Here is a 21,270-nt window from a genome sequence, read left to right as displayed (position 1 = left end):
TTTAAATGGCCCCCCTGATATGTGAGAGAGAAGAAAAATGAAGACACTCTCGCTGTAGTGTGACTGTAGAGGAGGGAGCTTAAAGGAATCGGGGCATAAATGAGACTTACCTCCAAAGAGGACATTATTTCTTTGTATTGTTTCACATTTCCAGAGAAAATCTCGCTTTCCTTTCTGTCGTAAAGGTTGTGTAGTTATGGCATTCGGCTTTGTCTTACGCTGCAGAATGATCTTTTTTTTGACACTAATGAGCCGTAGCATCATTACCAGCTGCTTAGCATTTTGTCGAATCACTCTTTCAGACTAAACAGCCTTCACTCGTCTGGACAAGGACTCTGTCGAGGTGTGCTGTGGTTTCTGTTTGCAGGAGATCCTTCATGTCTTTGAGTTTTGAGTGGACTTCCATGAATCAGACTAGTTAGAATAAAATAGAATAGAAAAGAGTTTTTTCATCCAAGAGGGAAATTCTTTCCAGCTTTGTGCTACATTCATTAATAGAATGTTAAAATATAGACTAAGTAAGAATAAAATATGAACTAGTGATTATTAGTATGCATAAGTCTTAACAGTGTGTATTACATGAATGGAGAATGACATTGATACTCAAAAGCACAAAAAAACAAACAAACACTCTTTAGTGATAGAGTTTGATGGCCACAGGAAGAACATTAGTAAATGGCTGAGACACAGAAAACTGTCGTTTTCTTGTTTGGCCACTAGTGACTACTTTTGCTCGTTTTTGTAATGAAACCACACACACGTGTGTGCAGAGAAACATATGATTAAAGTATTAATCAAAGAGGGTGAAAGACATCGTTCAGGATGGCCTTCAGGTCGGACAGTATCCTCATCCCTGACACCAGCCGTACGCAAAGTTTGTCCATCTTATCCCACAGGTGCTCGATTAGATCGAGCTCTGGAACATTTCGAGGTTGAGCCAACATTTCAAACTGATTGTGTTATTGGAACTGTTTCTGAGACATTTTTCTTGCTGAAGGAGACCGATCCTATCAGAGTGCACTGTGTCCACGAAACACTGTGTAAACACAGTTTAGAAAAATGGTTCATATCAAGCTAACATCCACCTATACTCATAGATTTATTTATTTTTGTTGCAGATGAACGTCGTGCACCTGGAGTTACCTCCCCCAGCTTCTCTTCTTCCCACAATGCATCCTGGGGCCATGTTCTCCAGGTAAGCCTCACATAACGTGAAAGGAATGAGCTCAGGCCCGCTTCTTCTATTACCCTGTGCTGCAGCTCGAATGTTGGATTGCAGGAGCTGCTGTGCAGCTACATGTGTATCAGGGTGAGCAGAAGTAGTTAATCTATTAGATCAGACCATGAAGGCCAGTCTTCGCTTCCCACGAGCATCAGTGAGCCTCAGCTATCTCTCACCATGCTGCTTGTTCACCACTTTTCCTAATTTCCCATCAGTACGTCCGTATTGAAAATCCTCTTTCGATCATGAGGTGGAATATTCTATTTACGCCAGAGATAAAGCCAAAGAGAACAGTTTTTCTTCAGTCTGATCTTTGTAATTTTTTTAATCGGTGGAATCTCAGTCCATTTTCTAAAAACAGAGCAAGTCTTTGCATAATGACGTGCAGCTGCAACGCATGCTGCCATGGCTGTTGCAGCACAGCTGTAATTACTAGTTATCTACTTATAGTCATTAACACTGGTGAGCAACACTTCTGCACTTTGCACAGGCAACTGCCGTCTGCTCACTAAACTGAAATTTAAAATACGTGGTGTTTTTATAAATCGAATTTATTGCGGTCATCTAATTGATTATGTTTGGCTCTATGGTAAGATATTGTTTCGTCTCATGCTCAAGATCCAGTGCAGGCCTTTTCAAACATGGGGCCTGAGCCGGGTATTTGTGAGTGATGCATTTCTTTTCTCAAAAAGTTTAATTAGAAATGTCTAATATTAGAATCATTCATCCTCCCAGACTGAAATATTCAGGGTCTATGAATAGGGAACGGTTCATTCTTCTCCTCTATGATGCCACAAAGCTCAATTTCTTAAAAACGCCATTGTGTCGCTGGGATCTCAAAAAATCATGCAGATTAAAGTGAAAACGGCCTTTCAGTGTCAAACTATCCTTCAACACAGTGAAGCTCAAACAAGTGGCAATAATACTAAAAATGTCTAACCTGCAACCCTTTTGGATTTGTGTTCATTTCGACTGCAATCACTGGTTTTCAAGAACTGCCTCAAGAAACAGTTCTCATACCTGAATCTATTATGGTGCATTGTGGGGAATTGTGTGATTCGCTGCTATTTGAAGTTTGACCCATGCACGTTAGAAGTCGGGATCTTTCAGCCTCTCGCTGCTTTGATAATAGCCGACCCGTCTCTCCCAATCCTCTCTGCTTTGTTGAAAACTAATATTACATTGCTGCAGAATCCCTTTAACAGCAATTATATCCATGGCAACAACCCGTTGGCATCAAGGCAAGAGGCTGGATTAATTTCTGCTTTGTATAGGAGAGTACTTTGGATTATAACGAGTTGTGCTTTAGTGAAGGAAAAGAATGAAATATTGAGGATGGCAGAAAACACGCCCTCGAGTTTACCTTCAGACTAGCAGAAACACACACATTCATACAATGAATCAACCACACAGAGGTAGTACATTTAGGATTTTAATATACAGTTTTCAAGATAAAGTTCTTTGATAAACAAAGGGATGTTTTTGGCTATATAAAAAGCTATTTAGAAACCAGTGACTAGACTTAAGAGAGACAATAGTGGTCGTGTGCTTACGTCAGGTATCAAATACAGACACATTTTGCTCAGAGTGAAGAAGAAATACTCACAAAGTTCAGGATAAACGTCTCACTGACTGATTTACAAGAATCACTTCATCAATAAGTTTCAACCACGGCACTACACACTGAGCCATTTATGAGCTATACTTCCAGAAATATGCAGAAAAAAAGTCAAGTTCAGAGGTCAGTTTACATGGAAGGTCCATCGAAAACCATGAGATGCATGTATGTAAAAGAACTGCTTGTTCTTCTTTCTTTCAGTTACAAAAACGAAAAAAAAAAAAACAAAACAAAACAAAACAAAACAAAACCAGGAGGCTATCAAAGCTAAGCTCCCCAGACAGACACACACAAGGGCCCAGAGCATCCTGATGATGATGTTATAAAGAGTTGTCAAACTGGCTGCAGGGCTTTGTTTCACATTCCTTCCTATTTCCTCTATTAACTTGAAGAACTGCAGGCCGCAGCGACTGGAGGCTACGTCCAAGTGGATCTCGGAGCTCATAAACTGGAATTCATTACAGCCAAAGGCTCACAGCTGGCCTGCGTTTTGTCACAATATTCCTCCTCCGGTTGTGATGGAGCTCAAGGTAAACTGACCTCCGTTATGAGAGAGAGAGGAAGAGAGAGACACCGAGAGAGGGAGTGCTACTACCACAAGAGCACAGGAGACCGACGGACAGAGAGAGAGGGAGAGAGAGAGAGAGAGAGAGGGAGAGAAGGTGTTTGGCAGTGCAGAATCATATGCAAAAGAGTCATCGCAATATACATTATACCGATGAGCATCACACCTGGGTCATCACCAAGTTCTGCTGTCTTGGTTCTTGATATTTAAATAAATTACTGAGGTTTCACAAAGAAAAACATTGATTCATTTTGGTCAACATAAGAAGCCCATCCCATCGCAGATGCTAGGTTTAAAACAGCCCCCCCCCCCAACCGAAGACCGCAATTGTTGAGGCAATTCAGTGTTTTGTGTGACATCGTGGTTGGAACCTTGTTTTGACCCAGGTCTGATTAGTAGGGTTAGGAAAAACAGATTTACAGAACAATACACTTGGAAATTCATACACTGTGAAACACTTTTCATTGGTTCCCCTTAAAAGCTCAAGTAATGAAACTGTGAGAGATATTTTTTTCTCCTTTTTCACGGTGAAGCTGACTTCTTGTTAGGCCCCGCCCTCCTCGGTTACATACTGTTACCATGCAGGTTGAACTGTGGCCATCAGATTGTGCAGGATTAAGATTTTTGTTTAAATTCAAATTAAAAACTGTCTCTTACTGATAGAGGGCCAATGTGTTGCAGTGGATGACATTGTTGCCTTTTGACAAAAGGTTCTTTGGACCCAAAGTGCCTTCAATACATGCAGATGAACCATTTCCCCTGTGCCAGATCACAGAAACATGTTTTCAAGGTAAATTAGTGACCTTAAATTGTAGATATAAGTGTGATTGTCTTTCTGTGTTACGCCTATGATTGACTGGAGAATTGTTAAGATCCACTGCTTGCCTTGTGGATAAAGTTATTGCCCTCTTTGGCCATACCATCTATTGCTGTTCATTTATTACATCTGGAATTTAGTTTTTGTTCAGTCCTCCAAGGCGGGTAATTATTAGATGTGTGAGATTTTTAAAAATGTAGCTTTGCAACAATAATATCTATAAAAAAAAAAGAGAAATCAAATTAATAAAACGTGGTTTAAAGTCAGCCTTTTTCATTCAAAAAACAACTCCACCTCCCCAAGTTTATTAAGTAAATTCTTACCATGGTCTCACTACACTGGAGTATAAACTTTGTGTCCTTTTTGGTTGTTTTTGTACTTCTTTAGGATTATCCGATATCTTTGAGAGTATCTGTGGAGGGGGCTTAGCAAGTAGTCAGTCAGTTGAGTTCTTGCATGAAAGTTTGTTTTACAGTTCAGAAGCTGTAAATAATAAACCTGTGCATGACAAACAAAAATAAAACAACTCCTCTGTGTGTATTATTGGTACAAATATATAATTCATCTTGTTTGTTTTGTTTTTTTTTACAAGCTTCCAGCAGTTCTCTAATATTTACAATTAATTATGCAGTTTTGGCACTTTTTCAATTAAACCAATATTGTAGATTATCATTTTATATAACATTATTAATCATCAGTGAATATATTTCTGTACCAACATAATAAAGTATGGAAATGAGATTTTATTGCATCTTCTGAACTGCAGAAAATTACTGACCCGGTAAACAAGAGGATTACTGTTCTGTGAAAATCTTCATTTGATTTCTCCAAAAACCATGTATGTGGTCGCTGAGAAAACTTTCCTTTTCCTACTGCTGTTTCTGTAGTCGTGACCCAAAACAAAGCAGCAGCTTAATTCCTTGTGATTCTAAGTTGAACCTCTGGATTTGTTGTTTACAGCGCATTCATCATAAGAGCACCAAAGAAAGTGTACAATATATATATACAGCCCGAAGTGTAAGGCGTAACATGATACAACAGTGTAGTGCAGATACTTGTTCTCTCAGTCCAGTCCACGCTGAGTCCATCCCTTTTAATTATAATCCACTGTGTTATGTCCCATCGCTTTCCGCTCCATTCATATTCACTCCGTTCAATTTAATCTGTAGTGGCTCATCCGATTCCATTCCGCTTCATTCCATCCTAATTTGATTTCAATTAGTTCACTTCAGACCTTTTAAATCCACTTATGTCCGTGTTTGTTGTACTCTGAGACCAGCCCAGTTATGTCCGATTCATCTGAGGGTTTTTTTGTTTTTGTTTTTTTTTTTTGCAATGTACAGTTCACGTGTTGTTCTGTGCACTGGGATTCTCCCGTGCAATTTCCTCTTGTTTTCCTTCTGCAAACTGTCTGAGACATCCGGCACGAGATTAATTATCAAGAGCCTTGTTCCGGTATGTGCACTTCAGTATAACCTGTACATTTACAGCTGCTGTGATCTGTAAACTGAGTTGTGTACTTGGATAGGCAGTGGCAGCCTACGTATTGAGCTGGATGTTGTATCTGAGTTATTGTAAAAGGTGCACTCTGTGATTAAGTCGATATAATTGACACATTTGAAAGGTGATTGGCTTTGATTATTTCTCCCTTTGGCTCCATGGTACAAGTATCGATCAAATATATAAATAATAACGAAGGCCAAAAACATTTATTATGAGTATTGATGACCTGCACTTCAAGACAAGAGGTTCCCTGTCCAGTCATTGTACAAATAATGCAATGTATTTTTGATTAGAATCTAAGTCTCTTGAGAAAATCCCAATCTTAGAATCGAAATAATTACAACATGTTTGCTGGGGCTTATAATTTGATCATTTATTCATTTATTTTTTTAACCGACTTACCCAAATCTGCTGCATTGTTTCCAGAGGCAGGAGCCTTGTGTGTCTTTTTGCGCTCGCAGTCAGATTTTAGAGCTGCGATAAATCACTATTTTGCAATCATTGTGAACCAATTCCTACAAAATACTTCAAAGGTTTCTGGAAAACCACAATGGCATAAAAGGATTTCTGAGTTTCTCGTCAGGAACCAGGCGTCAATGATGTTAAAGGCCATTTAAATCGCCCAAAGATATTCGGACATGCAAGGCCAACAGAGAGGGGGTGTGTGAGTCTGTTTCAGGCAGGATTGCTAAAAATAGGTACTGACCCTGTTTTGAGAGCACCCAAGGGCACGAGTGAAGATAAGGTTTTGATTTTTGTTCAGCTGCTGTGTAAAAGAAGTTGTGTTGAGGACGTAGGACCATTGGTGGACGGTGAATATTCAGTGTTCGGCTTCCTTTATGCACCCTAAGTGGACCAGGTAAGGCAAATCTCTCCGAGCCGAGTCTGAGAAATACCAGCCGCAGGCCGATAACAGGCCAGCCAGATCTCCTTCCCTGATGAGGAACGTGAGTTTTAGCAGTTGGAGCCAGCGGGGGTGTAGTTACTCAGCTCCCTGCGGATGGTGCTGAACGGCGACAGCTCCAGCTCGGTGGTGCACTCGTGCTCGTTGTCGTCGCTGGCCGTGGCCGAGGAGGGAGCGTGGTTACAGCAGCAGCAGCAGCAGCAGCAGTCCAGGAAGGCCCTGCCCAGCGGGCGGCACAGGAGGAGCAGCAGCGCCGGCGTCACGGCCGCCCGGCAGAAGAGCAGCAGCTGGGAGAGGAGGTGGAGGACCGACATGGTGCGCTCGGGAACTCCGGCCGCCATGTACGCGGAGACGATGTTGCAGATGTTCTCGGGCACCACGCACGCGCCGTAGACGATCGCCAGCGCCACCACGGTGCAGTTCATCTGGCTCTCCAACCGGATCTGCTTCTTGTTGCTGCGGACGCTGGCCTGCTCGGCGCGGCGGATTTTCCGCGCCGTCACCAGCGAGCAGCCGATGGTGAAGAGGGTGGGGAGGCAGAAATAGCAGCCGAAGCACCACCACAGCCGAGCGCCCTCGTACGTCAGGCCCAGCACGTAGAGCATGTCGGGGAGCGAGGTCGATATCCTGATAATGCAGCGTTCAACCGGCGGCTCGTCGGGGATCCCCGTGTCCTCCGCCACCAGCTGCCGGATGAGGAGCTCCGGCAGGGCCAGGAGGAGGGCGCCGATCCAGATGACCGCCAGCTTGGCGGTGGTGGACGTGCAGTTCTCGATCATCTCGTAGTACATCTGGACGTTGGTGGCCGCCCGGAAGCGATCAATGCACAGAGCGCACAGGGTGAAGGTTGTAACACCCAAGGAGGCCACCTGAGCAAAGAGACAAAGACAAGTTCTTGTAACATCGATTTCAATTAAGTCTTTTCTTGTCACTGCCTACCTGAGACGAACTAATCCTGCAGTGGCTTTATTCAAGTGAATCCTGCTTTCCCTGCATCGACAGACCTCTTGCAAGTAGAACAACGGAGGAAAACGACTCGAGTTAAACTTAAAAGTAGCTTTGAGCAAATGACGATTTAGAATCATGGCAACAGACAGACGCTGCATGAAATTCAGTCACTGCAGACGCTCTGAAATGTTTATAATCTAATTTATCTGTGAGGTGTTAGTTATGTTTCCCAATATTGGATTCTTCTACACCAGTGCAAATAACTGCCTTGACATCAGCAAACAACATACAAAAGTATTACTAGCATGCAGGTGCATGTGACACTCAATGGATATCTTGGTGGTACTATTATCAGTCTGTAGTGTCGCTAAACATGTGAAAAAGATATTAAAGCAGTAAAATGAAAGACAGGGTGGATTAAAAGCTGTTATCACAACTTTCAATGCACTGAATGTACTTTCACACTATTTATTCAATGACAATAACACTAATTACCGAACTCCTAAACATGTCTGTTTTCCTCACAGAGTCTTTGTGTCACAGCTAATTCCTCGCATCGCCGCCACGTTTATGGTATAAAATGTCTACAAATGTTCAGTGAGTGCACACATTTTCTCAGCATCTGAGAGCATCTGCAGGATTAGCTGTCATTTTGGCAGAGTAGGCGCCCTGCTAGCTGTTCCTCTGCAGCTGGAGTGGATGTATGTGTGTGTGTGTGTGTGTGTGTGTGTGTGTGCGTGTGTTCAACCCTCTCCTTACATGAACCAGTCCCTTCCAGCTCCGACCCGTTCTCTCCTCCTCCATCCTGTCTCACTCACCTTGTTTACCTTTATTCCCTCTCACTCCTGTCTTCCTCCCCTCCCTTTATCCTCTCCTTCTCTTCGTCCATCCCTCGTTCATTTCCTCCCTTCATATCAAATTTAATTACGCTGCAACAGCCAGTTTCCCAGATGGCCCCAGTGAGCCTGGGCTTTAGAGCTGTAAACACACACTTCCTGGACAGATATAGATGTACACACACTGCAAGATGTTCAGGTGTGTGTGAAGGCACCACAAACACACATACGAACACACACACTTGGAGGTTGTAACCTGTCTAATGAAGGGCGACCATACGGAACTGAATATGTGTATAAACAGACATGGGTTGGAGCAGTAGCTCAACTCAGCAGGTAAAACGGTGAACATATATGAGTGTGTTTGATTTATTGTTGGAATCACGTCACAACACGTCGCAGTAAGTCAACTTGTCACTCTTGGGCCGTTCCGGGCTGATGTACGAGGTCGGAAGCCTCGCGTGAAGTGCATACGTTTCCACCCAATACTGAACTCCTCCAGGCACAATTTTTCACTGTGTTTACAGTTCACGATTAGCAGGCTTCCTCTGTTTTAACTCGTTTATTTTTCTCACTGCTGATCTGGAACTTCTGGATTTGAAACGAAGCAGCTGTTCCTGTTCCAGTTCGTCTTTCAGTTTGAGAACTTTGATTTCAGCCAAACTATGATGTTTTAATATAATTTGAAGTTCCTGGTTTAAAAGTAATTATTCGTTATTTTAAAGTGTCACTTTGGCTCTGTTTACATGATGTTGTTTTAAAGTTGTGCGTTTACACAGCAGTATTTTGAAAGTGATGTCCATTTATACTAAATAATCAGAAATGCTGAAAACAATGTAGCTATGACAGGCCGGGAGTTGGTGCTGCTGTTTCTTTAAATAATAACTTGTGAGCATTCTGGGCTCACTTATAGAATAAGTGCTATAAAATCACACTCTTTTAACTGTAAGACCAGAATCCAATGATTATGCTTAATTCAAGATGAGATGATTTATATTAGTGATTCATTCACCTTCTTCATCAGATTGAGGTGATTTTTTTTTTATATGATTCAAACTCAACTGTGCCTTGCAGATGTTGTTTTTTTAGGGCTTTAATTATGATATAATGTCTTTGAAGTTTTGTTCACCCTCGATTTGTGACGGCACTGAAGCTCAAGTATGAATCTTTTCAGCCTCGAGCTAAAATACAAGTAAAGAAAGTGAGCTTGCTACGTGTTTTTTTTTGAAGGATAAGTCATTTTATGACTCACATTCTCTTAAATTGCAGTCCATTTTCTCTGCTGTAGAAAAGCTCCAAAGCTACATGTCAGGCAAGAGCAGAAAGGTGGTTTTAAAGCTTTGAACGCCAAGATCGAATCTTATTTTTCTATGCTTAACTGGCCCAACAACCATTGAAAACAAGGTAGTTTTTCTGTATTTAAATAGTTAATGAAGTGTCATATCAAGCGCCACGTGTGACCCACTTATGACAAACACACACCCGGCGGACGCGGACAGGTGCTTGTGCATTGGTGAATATTTCATGGCTTGAACAACAGGACTGGAGTGGCTTGAAAGGATGTCATGGAGGACCGGGGAAGCCGGCTTTGATCAGCGTGTCGGGGTGGAGAGCGAGGGCAGGACGAACAGGCGGAACTTTGTACCGGAGTGGAGATGAGAGAGAGCCCAGGAGTCAAGGCTGGTGTGGGGATGAGGCCGTGTGTGTGTGTGTGTGTGTGTGTGTGTGTGTGTGTGTGTGTGTGTGTGTGTGTGTGTGTGTTGGTGCAAATGGAGGGGAGGGGAATCGGGTGCAGGAGACACGGAGGGAAGAAGATAAGACGGAGTGAGAGTAAGAACAGTGAGGAGATAAATCACCGAGGCTGAAACAGTGGAAAGTGACAGGGGGGAGTGAAATGAGTCATGGCATCTTCTGAATGATTAACAATGTAAATGTGGCTTTCTTCCCGACACCGGCCTTGACCCTGTCATGTTCACTTCACCTGCAGGCGAGAAGACCGGACGGTTAGCCTCCAGGCTGGAAATTATACTTATCATGAGAACCAGGAGCCCCGAAGCAAACAAGATAGTTTCATTTTCTGGAACATAGCGGTTAACCTGTGGTGGCCGGCATAGAGATACAAATATTTTCTTCCCAAACAGTAGAAGACGTACGTTTACAACTTCGTATCTACTATTTAATGTCGAGTTTGGACTGTAGAAGCGCAGAATTAAAGAAAAAAACAATCCTGAGAATATCTGCCATCCATATGTTTTTTTTTTTCATCCTGGCAATCGAGCCGCACAGCAGGTGAGAGATATTCTCCCCTGACGCTGTTTTTTAATAACAGCCCATTAACTTGCTGATTAAAGGTCCTGTGAGCCGCTGGCACAATGACTCGCGTTATTAATTGGGTCTTAACAAGAACTGGTGGCGCACGTTTGACCAGAACAGCGACTGCTTCCTCTGTCTCGGGTAATGGCCGTTATCGGGTGATGAATGGGCCGACGTCCGAGCGCAACAACACAGCAACACAACCACACACATACAGTCTTGTGGCGATGAGGCGGGGCAGACAAAGGGTTACTCCAGCTGGAGTGCTTTTTTTTTTTTTTTCTTTTTTCCAGGCCGAGCGTGTGACCCAGTGCAGGCTCCAGCAGACCATAACTCTAACCGGAGAGACCCCAGCTCTGACAGCAGCCATCCGTCAGATGGGCTGCAGGGCCGGGGGAGACGGAGCGGCGATGAGGGTTAGGAGGCAAGCCCATTTATGTGCATGTGACTGCATTTATGTAGAAATATTGAATTTATTGTTGACTTGTGTGTGTGTGTGTGTGTGTGTGTGTCGGGGGGTTCCTGGCAGACAGGCCAGATCTCTCCTCATGAACTGACAGATTCCTCTCTACTGACAGACATAAAACTTTATTATGATATAATTGAATTCTATTGTTAGTTATTTGTGGTTTAGAAGATGATGAACACATCTTTAAAAAGCTTTCAACCAGTCATGATATCAGTGGAAGAATGTATGCTAGCGTATTCTGTGACAAAGGTTTTCGAAACTAGCAACAAAGTTTAATTGGAAAGCCCTTAGAGCTATTTTTCTCAATTTTTTCTGAAATTAAATGGATAATCCGACAATTTTACACTGATATATCATTAACTTCTCATGTCAGATCGGTTGTTGGCTCTTGTGTACACTCATACACAAAGACCTGTAGCCCTCAGTCGTAAAAACAATGATATTTTATTCCTTTGAATAAACTGACAGCAACAGCGTTTCTTTCCAAAGCTTTCCATCTCCGTCTCTGACAGCGCGTCTGCGGCACTTTTCTTCTGCTCAATAAATTCCTCTTCCATTAAATTATATCCTGACCTGTGGCACATTTCCCCCGGACGTTAAAACATTTATTCCGCTCTCAGCCGACAGTGGCTGCTGGAAAAGTCCAATTCCAGGTCATTGATTCCTGCCTGGGAGTGTTAACGTTTAAAACAATACAAAACACGACAGGGTTGATATTCATTTCAGTTTCCGACAGTAAACAAGTCATCGCTTGACCTGATCTGATCTAAAACTGATGTGCCTTTCTTTATCTTTTCTAGTACGTTAGGGTAATCGTCCATTGAATGTCCCACATTTACATGGATGATTATCAATTTGTCTAATTGTATCCAACAGCAATCCCCATCAACGGCTTTGTGCAGTGGCATGATCATGTCTCTATATAAACACAATATCTACTGATCCATGGGAAAGGAGATGACTGAATGGACTCGCCATTATGAATTATGCAGAGCTGCTAATTATTACATAGCATGAATAATTGACATATACATTCCAATTAAATATCATTGTCTTGACTAATAGACAGCCTGAGAACGCAGACAGACAAACTTGTGTTTTGTATTAGTGTACTTTCTTCAGTGCATTCAGCACACGGGGACAATTCTGTCTGTGAGTGTGCACAAATGCTTTTATACTGTGTATGAGTGTATGCGCGTGCGCGTGTGTGTGTGTCTTCCCCCTGAGGCTTGTTTCTAATCACAGATAGCTGATGCAGAGAGAGGGGAGGGGGTGATAGAGGGGGAACAGCCGCGGGCAGTGATCAGTAGAGAGAAGGCCATCCCACCCATCTGGAGGATCAGCACAGCCTACTGACTTTGTGCAAGCGTGCACGCGCCCGTGCATGAGTGTGTGTGTGTGTTTACAGGCTAGATAGTGAGCCAGATATGACAAAAAGACAAACAGACATGGGCATGGATGCATTCAACTGTATATAGTGCAAGAATCGACCTATTTCCTTGGATAGAAGGAGGCTGTGTCTCCTCAGCTGCCATGCACGCTTTCTGATGGTAATTATTTTTTGGTTCATCGGGGAAGTTATCATAATGTAACATACAAACAAAAATAATGAAGGTGAAATTACATCTGGGCTCTTCTGGACTGATAAAATAGTCCATATTTCTGGACTTCATGCAGCAATACACAGCAACTGAATTTATGCCTCTGATTTAGTCACTTGAAAGTGTGTGTGTGCGTGTGTGTATTGCCGTGCATGTCCGTGTGTGTAGCTGTGCACGCGAATTGAACGTGAAAGTGTCAACCTGATGTATGTCCTGCCATTACCGCCAATTTCGACACTATACTTGGGCCTACCTCTGGCCCCTCTGCAGCTTTTCTTCCTCTCTCCATCCTCCAGCTCCTTCCTCTTACCAATCTATTGCTCGCCCTCTCTCTTTTTTCAGTCTTTTTTCCTGCTCTGCTACAACAGCCTCCCTCCCTCTGTGTCTGTTCTGACCACAACTATTGCACGTCACAGACAGCATGGAATCAAGTATGCACAAAGTATGGGACGATACAGAAGATGCGTCTATACGATTTTTAAAGAATGATGATAGCTGAAGATGCAGGTATTAACCCGTCCATTCATCTTCTGTGTCATTGTGCTGCAGCCAGTGCAGGCTGACTGTGGATGAAGGCGGGGCTACACCCTGGACACGGTGCCAGTCTATCACAGGGCTAACACACAATCACACCAATTGTGGCAAGAGACTACCAGAAAAAAAAAAAAATCCACACAGAAAGGCTCCCAAGCCTAGACATAAACCAGGCGACCTCAACGTGAAACCAAATGACAGTGTTTACATTTTTGCTCCTCTTTAAATTACAAAAGCTTTACTCTGATGGGGAATTAGAGGAATTTCTTCAGTACTGTTGGTATCAATCGATGCACCGTCTCTCTGTAGAGCAAGTGCGTACTTAATGGTGATGCTGTCATTGGATCTGCCAGCGCAGCCTTAATGACGACGCATCTTCAGAGAGTTGCTGGATTTACGTCCCATGATGACGACGGCCAATTAGCCGCAGGGCCAGGTTAGAAAATAGAGTGTGAACGCAGTCAGATCTGTGTGCTAATAGGTCATTAGGGTTATCGCTCGCGTGTGTAGTTTCACAATGACTGCTTGAATCTTTGTCGCAAACCTCTTGAGCGCACTTCAGATGCGGAAGTGGTTTGGTCTATAAACATGTCTTGTAAATACATGAGTAAAAAACATTGTCAGAAGCTAAGCTACAAAACATATCATGTTAAAAAGATACAAACCCTCCAGTCAATCTTAAATCTTGCACTAGCTTCTGCAGATGATGAATCATAAGCATCTTATTATTCAGGGTTAATGAGCCCGAAAGTTTTGTGGAGTCTCGGTGTCACAGCAGCGAAGTCTTGAATGAACCTTGACAAATGACTCATTTTTCCTTCTGGCTTATAAAGTGCTTACTGCACTGGTTTATTTGTTATTTCAGCCTAGTTTCAAGTTTCACCGTAATCATCTGCCAGGTGCATAAACCCAATTATTGCCCATTAGTCTTGCCTGAATTTGCTGCTCGGCGCATCGCTGCCAGGAGGGGTTGTCTGCAGCGACACATCCTCAAGTAGGAGCACATCTGAAATAATCCGGGCAGGCTGTGGCTCTCCTTTTGATTTTTCACAGCATTCTCGCAATTTTTCCATCATGTTTGCTCACATATCGCACAGGCAATTGCTTTCTCTTTGAGGTTTGGAAAATTCCACACTCCACTAAACACTGAATAAAACAAGATTTACTGAAGGCAGCACCGTGGGATGCTCCTCTCTCCGCAGACCCTCATGCATTATCGATGTCATCTTTTGATTGTGCATACACACCTAAAAGTAGAGTTTCATGTTTGTGTAACGGTGTTTGTGTTGCGTTGCATGTGTGACTACCGTGTGCGTCTTTGCTGCAAATGCTAATGTCCCCCGTGACTTAATTTGGGTTAAGTGAAGAATGAAGTCACTCCGTGGGGGTGAGGGTGCATGTGTGCCTGTGTGTTTCCGTGAATGTTCCACAGGGAGACAAGGGAGCCCTGGGCTGCATTACTCACGGCCTGTTTTGGCACATGCATGCGCGCACACACACATACACACACACTGCAGGCACTATTAAAAGAGACAGGGCCCTGTGCACATGTCCCAGCAGATATGGACTATAAAATGCACTTGGACATGAAACAAACGCACACAGGCAGGCCGTTTCGCTCTTTCTCTGGATTAAAAATAGCCACACATTTCATTCTCCAGAAGTGTGTTTGTCGGGTTATTAAATAACATCGCGTGGTCCCGTGGTAGCTCATATGCAATAACACAGGTTGGAGGTCTGTTTCTGTCTGATCCCCCAATAATTAAGACGTATAGACTTGCAAGGTGTTGGCAACATACTGTGCAAATGAGCGACAGCAAATGAGATCACCTTACTTCTACATCGCATAATGAATGTGATCAGTGGGGTGCACGTGATGCACAATATAATTCAATATGGAAGAGCTTCCCAATCTGGAGTCTAGCAACCTCTTGGGAGGGGGCACCAGAGATCACATCAGTGCCAGAGGCAGAGAAAATTAGATTTGCACATGTCAAACCAACCTTTAATAAGACACTTGTATCTGGTTCTAGTCTCTGGCTTTGATGTGGAGGGGTCCTGCCGGTTGTCGGTAAGAGTGGGAGTGTCCATCAGCGTGTCTCTACTGTAATGTTTTGTTAAATCAGAGGTTGGAGATTGGGGTTTGCAGCCTTTCTGTGCGAGGAAAACAGGCTTGGAGTTACTGCTATACAGTATCAAACATTTCTGTGACATATTCCAGAATATCTCGATCGATAAATAGATGTGTGAGCTGGAACTAGAGGGCCTGTTGCTTTGCACTGTCACTTCGACAAAGAATATCTCAAACTCCATCTCAGTGACGGGTGATAAAGAGCTGACTGACAGAAGGCAACCTCAAAGCACGTGTAATTTATATTTGTCTTGTTCTGGGCTTTTTCTTTCAGAATATTCACTGATTACCAGCAGAGAATATCGCTGGATGTTTAGATCTGCTTTGCACTAAACACCTGCTGGTAGTGGCAGCATTTTCTTAATGTTTTAAAGCCTCAGCATCTTCTAATCTCATCAAAGACAATTCCAACTCTCCCTGAAGGCAACATGAGGATAATAGCAGCAGTCACTTCATTAGGAGAAAGCCCTCCCAGTCTGGAGGGTCCGCAGGGTGAAGTTGTAGTCGAGTGCTCGCCACCTAAAGGTGGAGAGAGCCAGACTCCCTTTCTATATATATATCACCCTCTCTTGCTTTCTTCCCTTTGCTGCGGCACATCGCTCACTTCTTGATGAGTTCTTTGCTGCCACTTCAAACAGCTTTTAATACACTTGTTCTCTCCCCTTCATTGTCCTTCGCTTAGACAGGTAGTCACAGTGTCCATTTAAAACGACTTAAGACTCCCAAGCTTGAAGCCGCCGGATCACACAATAGACATTCACCTTGTGGGTGAATTTGACACTGGTGTAATTGCAGTGAGCACACAAAGGGAAGGCATCAACAGCGAGTAAGTGGCCTATCTGACTCCTTTCTACTCCTCTTAGAATTTGTTGTGTAGCAGACAAACAAAATGAAGAGAAACAAAGGCTGCATGTGTGTGTTTGTGTGTTATGATTGTGTGCAGTGCATTTTTTTTCTTATCTGTAGCATCTTTAGATAATGAAAGCAACAGGCGTCACTGTTATTTTCAAGGCAGGATGATTGTAAGCTATTGTCAAACATCCTGGTGTGTCTGACATGCCTGTGGGGCAAGGTGAGCCTCTGCAGCGGCAGCAGGTGTCTAAAGGACAAACAGAGCTCCATTGTTATTGGCTGAGGCCATTTCCTATAGCTGACCGTGTTTATGTTGTGACCTGTCATAGCTTTAAAGTGGAGCATTCATTCTCAGTGTGCGCCGGCACAAAGAATCCTGTCTGAAAGATAATCTGTCTTGTCACTCTGGAGGTGTGATCGCATTCTGACAAGATGCGTGATTCATAAATGACACCGATTCACCCTCTTTAAGCGTATGTCATCCCTGCAGAATCCAATGCAACGCGCATTGTCTGAGTGCGTGCTCGGTTTCATCTGAAAATAGCAGAAAAGGCAGGATGAAATTACCTCCACGTAGGGCACCACTTTGCAGGTGAACTCTCCCAGCAGCCAAGACTTGGTCAGCTCGTGGAAAACCACCATGGGCAGGCAGAAGAGGATGAGCACAAAATCCCAGACAGCTAAATTGGCCAGTAGAGAGTTGGAGATGCTTTTCATGTAGTAATTTTGGCACACGATGCACAGGATGGCGATGTTGCCCGCGATCCCCACGAGGAAAATCACCCCGGAGACGCAGGTGATGGCGTAGGCGCCGTAAGTTTCGCTCGTCACGGGGTAAAAGGGGTTCTTGATCTCGTCCCCGAAATCCTGCGAGCTCGGAGGGGTGATCGGTGTGGCGTCCCACGGATTCTCCTCCCTGAAAGTGAAGAGGTCGGGCCTCCTGGTGAAGAGGTCAAAGGGCATGTCGGTGGAGGTGAGGGCCACCGGCTTGGGGATGGGTTCCCAGGGCGACTCGTGGGGTTGAGCCAAACCCACCGAGCTTTTGTTGAGCCGGTTTCTCCCCCTCTTCCAGGCTTTCTTCTGCTCGTCTTTTGTGCCTCTCTTGTGCCTGTCGGCCTCCTCGGGCCCCCCTCCTTCGTCCCCCCTTGCCATTGAAGAGAGCTTATCCACATTGTAGTGTCCACCTGCTGGCGTCCCCGTACTACTGAAGCCGCCATTCAACTTTATCCTCTTATTATGGTGGCGCGTCGGGTCCCAGTGTGGGGCGGCGTTGGGATCCTCCATGGGTGTCACAGTCCTATTGAAGTCGCGTTTGTTGTGTCCGATTCGCCTGGTTTCTCCCGCAATCACCCTCTTCCAGGGGTGAGTGGAGTTGAGGGTCCCTCTGATAATTGCCAGCTGCGCCTGCCGCTCCGCCGAGGACGCACCTGTGGCGTAACCCGGCGAGAGCGCACGGTCCCGGGCTTTGTTTTGATGGCTCGACCCGTGCAAAGTCCTGCCCGAGTACGCGCTGCTGTTGCTGTCCTCTTTAGTCCGAACTTCTCCATCGTTTCTCAGAGAAAATACCACATGTGCGTGAGCCAGTAACACAAATAACGTCCGTGGCGGCAGAATCTGCATGATCCAGGAATTATTGGAGGCAGTTTTTAATCCTCACCGGCGCATCCTCCGTTCACAGCGTGGAGAAACTCTTCTTTTTTTTCCCCCTCCCTTCAGTCAACACCCATGTTGCAGCACTGGGTCGTCCACAAAACAGCTACATTCGTGAGCCCCGCAAACTTGAAAGTAATCTCCCGGAGTGCTGCTGTGCACCGCGCGCCGCAGCTGCAGCGATCCGCTCCGCGCCGCCGCCTTCTCCCCTGTCAAAGTCCCGGCATCAGTGAGCAGGACAGAGGATCAGTGTCCCGATCCAGACAGGAGGAAGCGAGCAATCATAGAGAAATGATTGTTGCATCTTCACGCACACACGCACGCAGACTGCGCAGCATCCAGTTTGCAGCTGTGCGTTAAAGCTCCCCCTCCAAAAAAAAAAAAAAAAGCAGCAGATCCCGGTGCGTGTTGGTGCGTTACTTCATTGGGCTGGGTCGGCAGCAGCAGCGTCAATGCGGTGCAGTCCTGGTAAGGCTCACCAGGCGGTGATGCACGGCAGTGGAGAGGAGAGAGAGAGAGTGTGTGGAAGAGGAGGGGTGGAAATCGGTCGCTTCTCTCTCCGTGTCTGTCTCCAATGTCTTCCCTCCTTCGCTCTCTCCCAGGACCGCGCGCTGCAAGAAAATGGACTCCCCTGGCGGCTAACCCCGATCTGTCACTCCTCATCCATCATGGAGCATCCAGCAGCCCCGGAGCAGACTACGGCTGCAGCCCCCCGGCAGACAAGCCTGCCTGCCACGCCCGACAAGACGCGCTAATAAATATATTACCCACGTTTTAATTTTTACGCAAAGGCGGCGCTGTGATGTCCGCGCACACGCAGCGCCAAGCAGACGCTGTCCGGTCCCAGTTATCAAACAGCCAAAAGCAGGAAAATTGTCATTGTGGAAAGATGCTTGCACTTATTTAAAAGAAAGAAAGAAAAAAAAAACTTAGTTTAATCTAAATTCACTGCAGGCGTTTCAACCCGCCTGTCTTCAGCAGCACCTCTTCTGACAGTGATCTTCATCTGCTGTCCCAGCCCATCTTCACAGCCTGGAGCAGATATGGGGATCGATTGTGGCTTGTTTTACTGCTGCATGCATCAATACCCCACACACACCTGAAGCCATTCAGCAGGCATCAGCTGGCACTTTTCTGTAATTCTAAACTTTATCAAGAGGGTTTCAGGGGTACAGTAACTATGAAATGCTGTAAGATGGTGTTATCCAAGCCTGGTTGTGAAGAACCGCTACCCTGTGTGCTTTATATTTTATTCATGTTTTATCAACCACTGCAAAACACTGATAACAAACCATTCATTTGTAAGCAGCCAAAACGTGCAGGACAGCGTCGCCCCGGGGTGGAGATAGACTTTATGTGTCTTTTACATGCAGCTGTCAGGGAAAGTTTTTGAGTTTTCAGCCGTAAGCAACTATCACTATTCTCCAGCAGGAATGCTGCTGCAGTATTTGAACTAATAGGAACATTTAAAATGACAAACTGACGGGTCAGAATAATCGATACCTGTATGCAACAGGCAGAAGTTTCTGCTTTATTCAAGGATATGTGGTGAATAAGATTAAATACAAAGATAAAAAAAAAAAAGCAAGAACAGACGCCCACAACTTATGACTAAGTGTGTCCAAGAAGCTTAGTCAATAATTCAAGAGACTCTCAGGTCTAAATGAAATGAGTGTATTATGTCTCAAGTGCTTGAGGTGCTGTAAATGGACTCACGCTGGAGGAGACTCAGACCACACAGTGCGGCCTTGTGGGAAACTCCAGAACACACTCAGACACGTGGATGTAACAGGCGCTTTCACACATTTTTAGGAAGGGAAGTCTGTGCACACACACAGGGGTTATGAAAACCTGCAAATATTGATACATATCTGTACACATATTTACTTGTATGCTTGTACGAGAATTTTCTTTCTCCAAACATGTCTGTCGGGAGGCGGGACCGTGAGTTGGCAGACGCAGCAGACGGCGAGCCGGTGACCTTCTACATCAAATAACCGACTGGAGCCAATTCCAGCCAGGGGAGCGAGCATGTACGGACACACACATGGCCAGTTCATATAACGGGGTGGAAACACTGACCAGAGATAACATGAACACTTTGTGCCAACTTTTTCTTCCGACCTTGACTTGACTTTGAGATTTTGGATGCAACGAATGTTTTGAGAGACGTCTGTCTGTCTCTGCTTTCGGCTCAGAACCCCACGGGCTGGGAAAGATGGAAAGATGGCTGTTTGATCATTACCTTGGCACAGCTGAGTTAAATAGTTTGCGTATCAGACCCGATGGGAGTCACGCGGTTCACTCAGAGGAAGATTATACTTGTTTCCCTTCCACTTTTCCAAAAGGTCACACATTAGTGCACTTGAATTAATCAAAAGCAATTAATCAAGCTGAATATATCAGCATCTATCAGGCTTCATAAGTTAAAGACTTCACATTATGTTTGCTATGTGACCTTGAAAATACCACCAAGGCAACTTGCAGAACCGTTTTAATCAGCTGGAAGGCACAGGGCAACACTTCACATGTAATTATCATGTCTATTGTGCACGTCGGTCCGCTGAGACTCTGCAAGTTGGCGTGTGTGGGTGGAGATAAAGAAGAGAGGTTCTCTCACAGATGTAGTCATGCATGGAAACACTCAATGGCGCCGACACCGAGGGACATTAAAGGGCACATGCCAAGCGTGTACACACATGAAAGACAAATAAAGGAGTGCGCGCATACACAGCGGGGAACCCACTCACACTCTACACACACATACACACACAATGCGAAGCGAAGACTTGAGTTTAGTAGGGCATGAAGTCGGCGGAAGATCCCGCCAAAGAGGAAGACATGAAGATTTCATGGCTTTCTCCGTGTGTGTGTGCTGTGCGGGGAATAAATTATACACAATTACTGCACACATGCGAGCACCAAAAGTGGACCAAAGTGATTGGAGTGAAATTGAAAGACACCACAGTCTCCCCCTACACACACACACTCATGTCTTCACATATGCTAAACAAAACAGACAACAGGCCCAGAGACGAGCCTTCGGAGCACAGACACTCCAATGAATTATAGAAGCATTCGGTTTGATTTAGTCTGATTACAGAGCACAAGTTCCAGGGGGTAAACACTCGTCATACTTACACACTCATCTGAATTATTCACTCCTCCGCATCCCTGCGGTTTTGTCTGGAAAACTTATTCCTTCAAATAAATCAGAGGAGGAGTGAAAATTTTTATTAGTGTGTTCGCCTGTAGCTGCAATTTAGAAGATCATGCTGCTGTGAAATTGTCTACATAATCTACAGCT

General features: G+C 44.6%; 1 protein-coding gene and 1 long non-coding RNA gene across 2 annotated transcripts; both read right to left on the bottom strand.

Moving 5' to 3' along the window:
- Positions 1 to 403: 403 nt before the first annotated feature.
- Positions 404 to 20,684, bottom strand: LOC115404169 (uncharacterized). The gene is made up of 3 exons (XR_003933306.1): positions 20,672 to 20,684; positions 4,732 to 5,024; positions 404 to 414 (listed from the first exon to the last, which is right to left on the bottom strand). It is a non-coding gene; the product is annotated as an uncharacterized LOC115404169 (long non-coding RNA).
- On the bottom strand, positions 6,495 to 18,288 carry gpr37b (G protein-coupled receptor 37b). The gene is made up of 2 exons (XM_030113395.1): positions 16,881 to 18,288; positions 6,495 to 7,498 (listed from the first exon to the last, which is right to left on the bottom strand). Exons 1-2 carry the CDS (start codon positions 17,931 to 17,933, stop codon positions 6,680 to 6,682), a joined length of 1,872 nt encoding a protein of 623 aa, XP_029969255.1. The 5' UTR covers positions 17,934 to 18,288; the 3' UTR covers positions 6,495 to 6,679.
- Positions 20,685 to 21,270: the final 586 nt, after the last annotated feature.

This window comes from Salarias fasciatus, chromosome 17, assembly GCF_902148845.1.
Source record: "Salarias fasciatus chromosome 17, fSalaFa1.1, whole genome shotgun sequence".
Taxonomy (NCBI): Eukaryota; Metazoa; Chordata; class Actinopteri; order Blenniiformes; family Blenniidae; genus Salarias; species Salarias fasciatus.
This window is presented reverse-complemented; position numbering and strand designations above follow the sequence as displayed.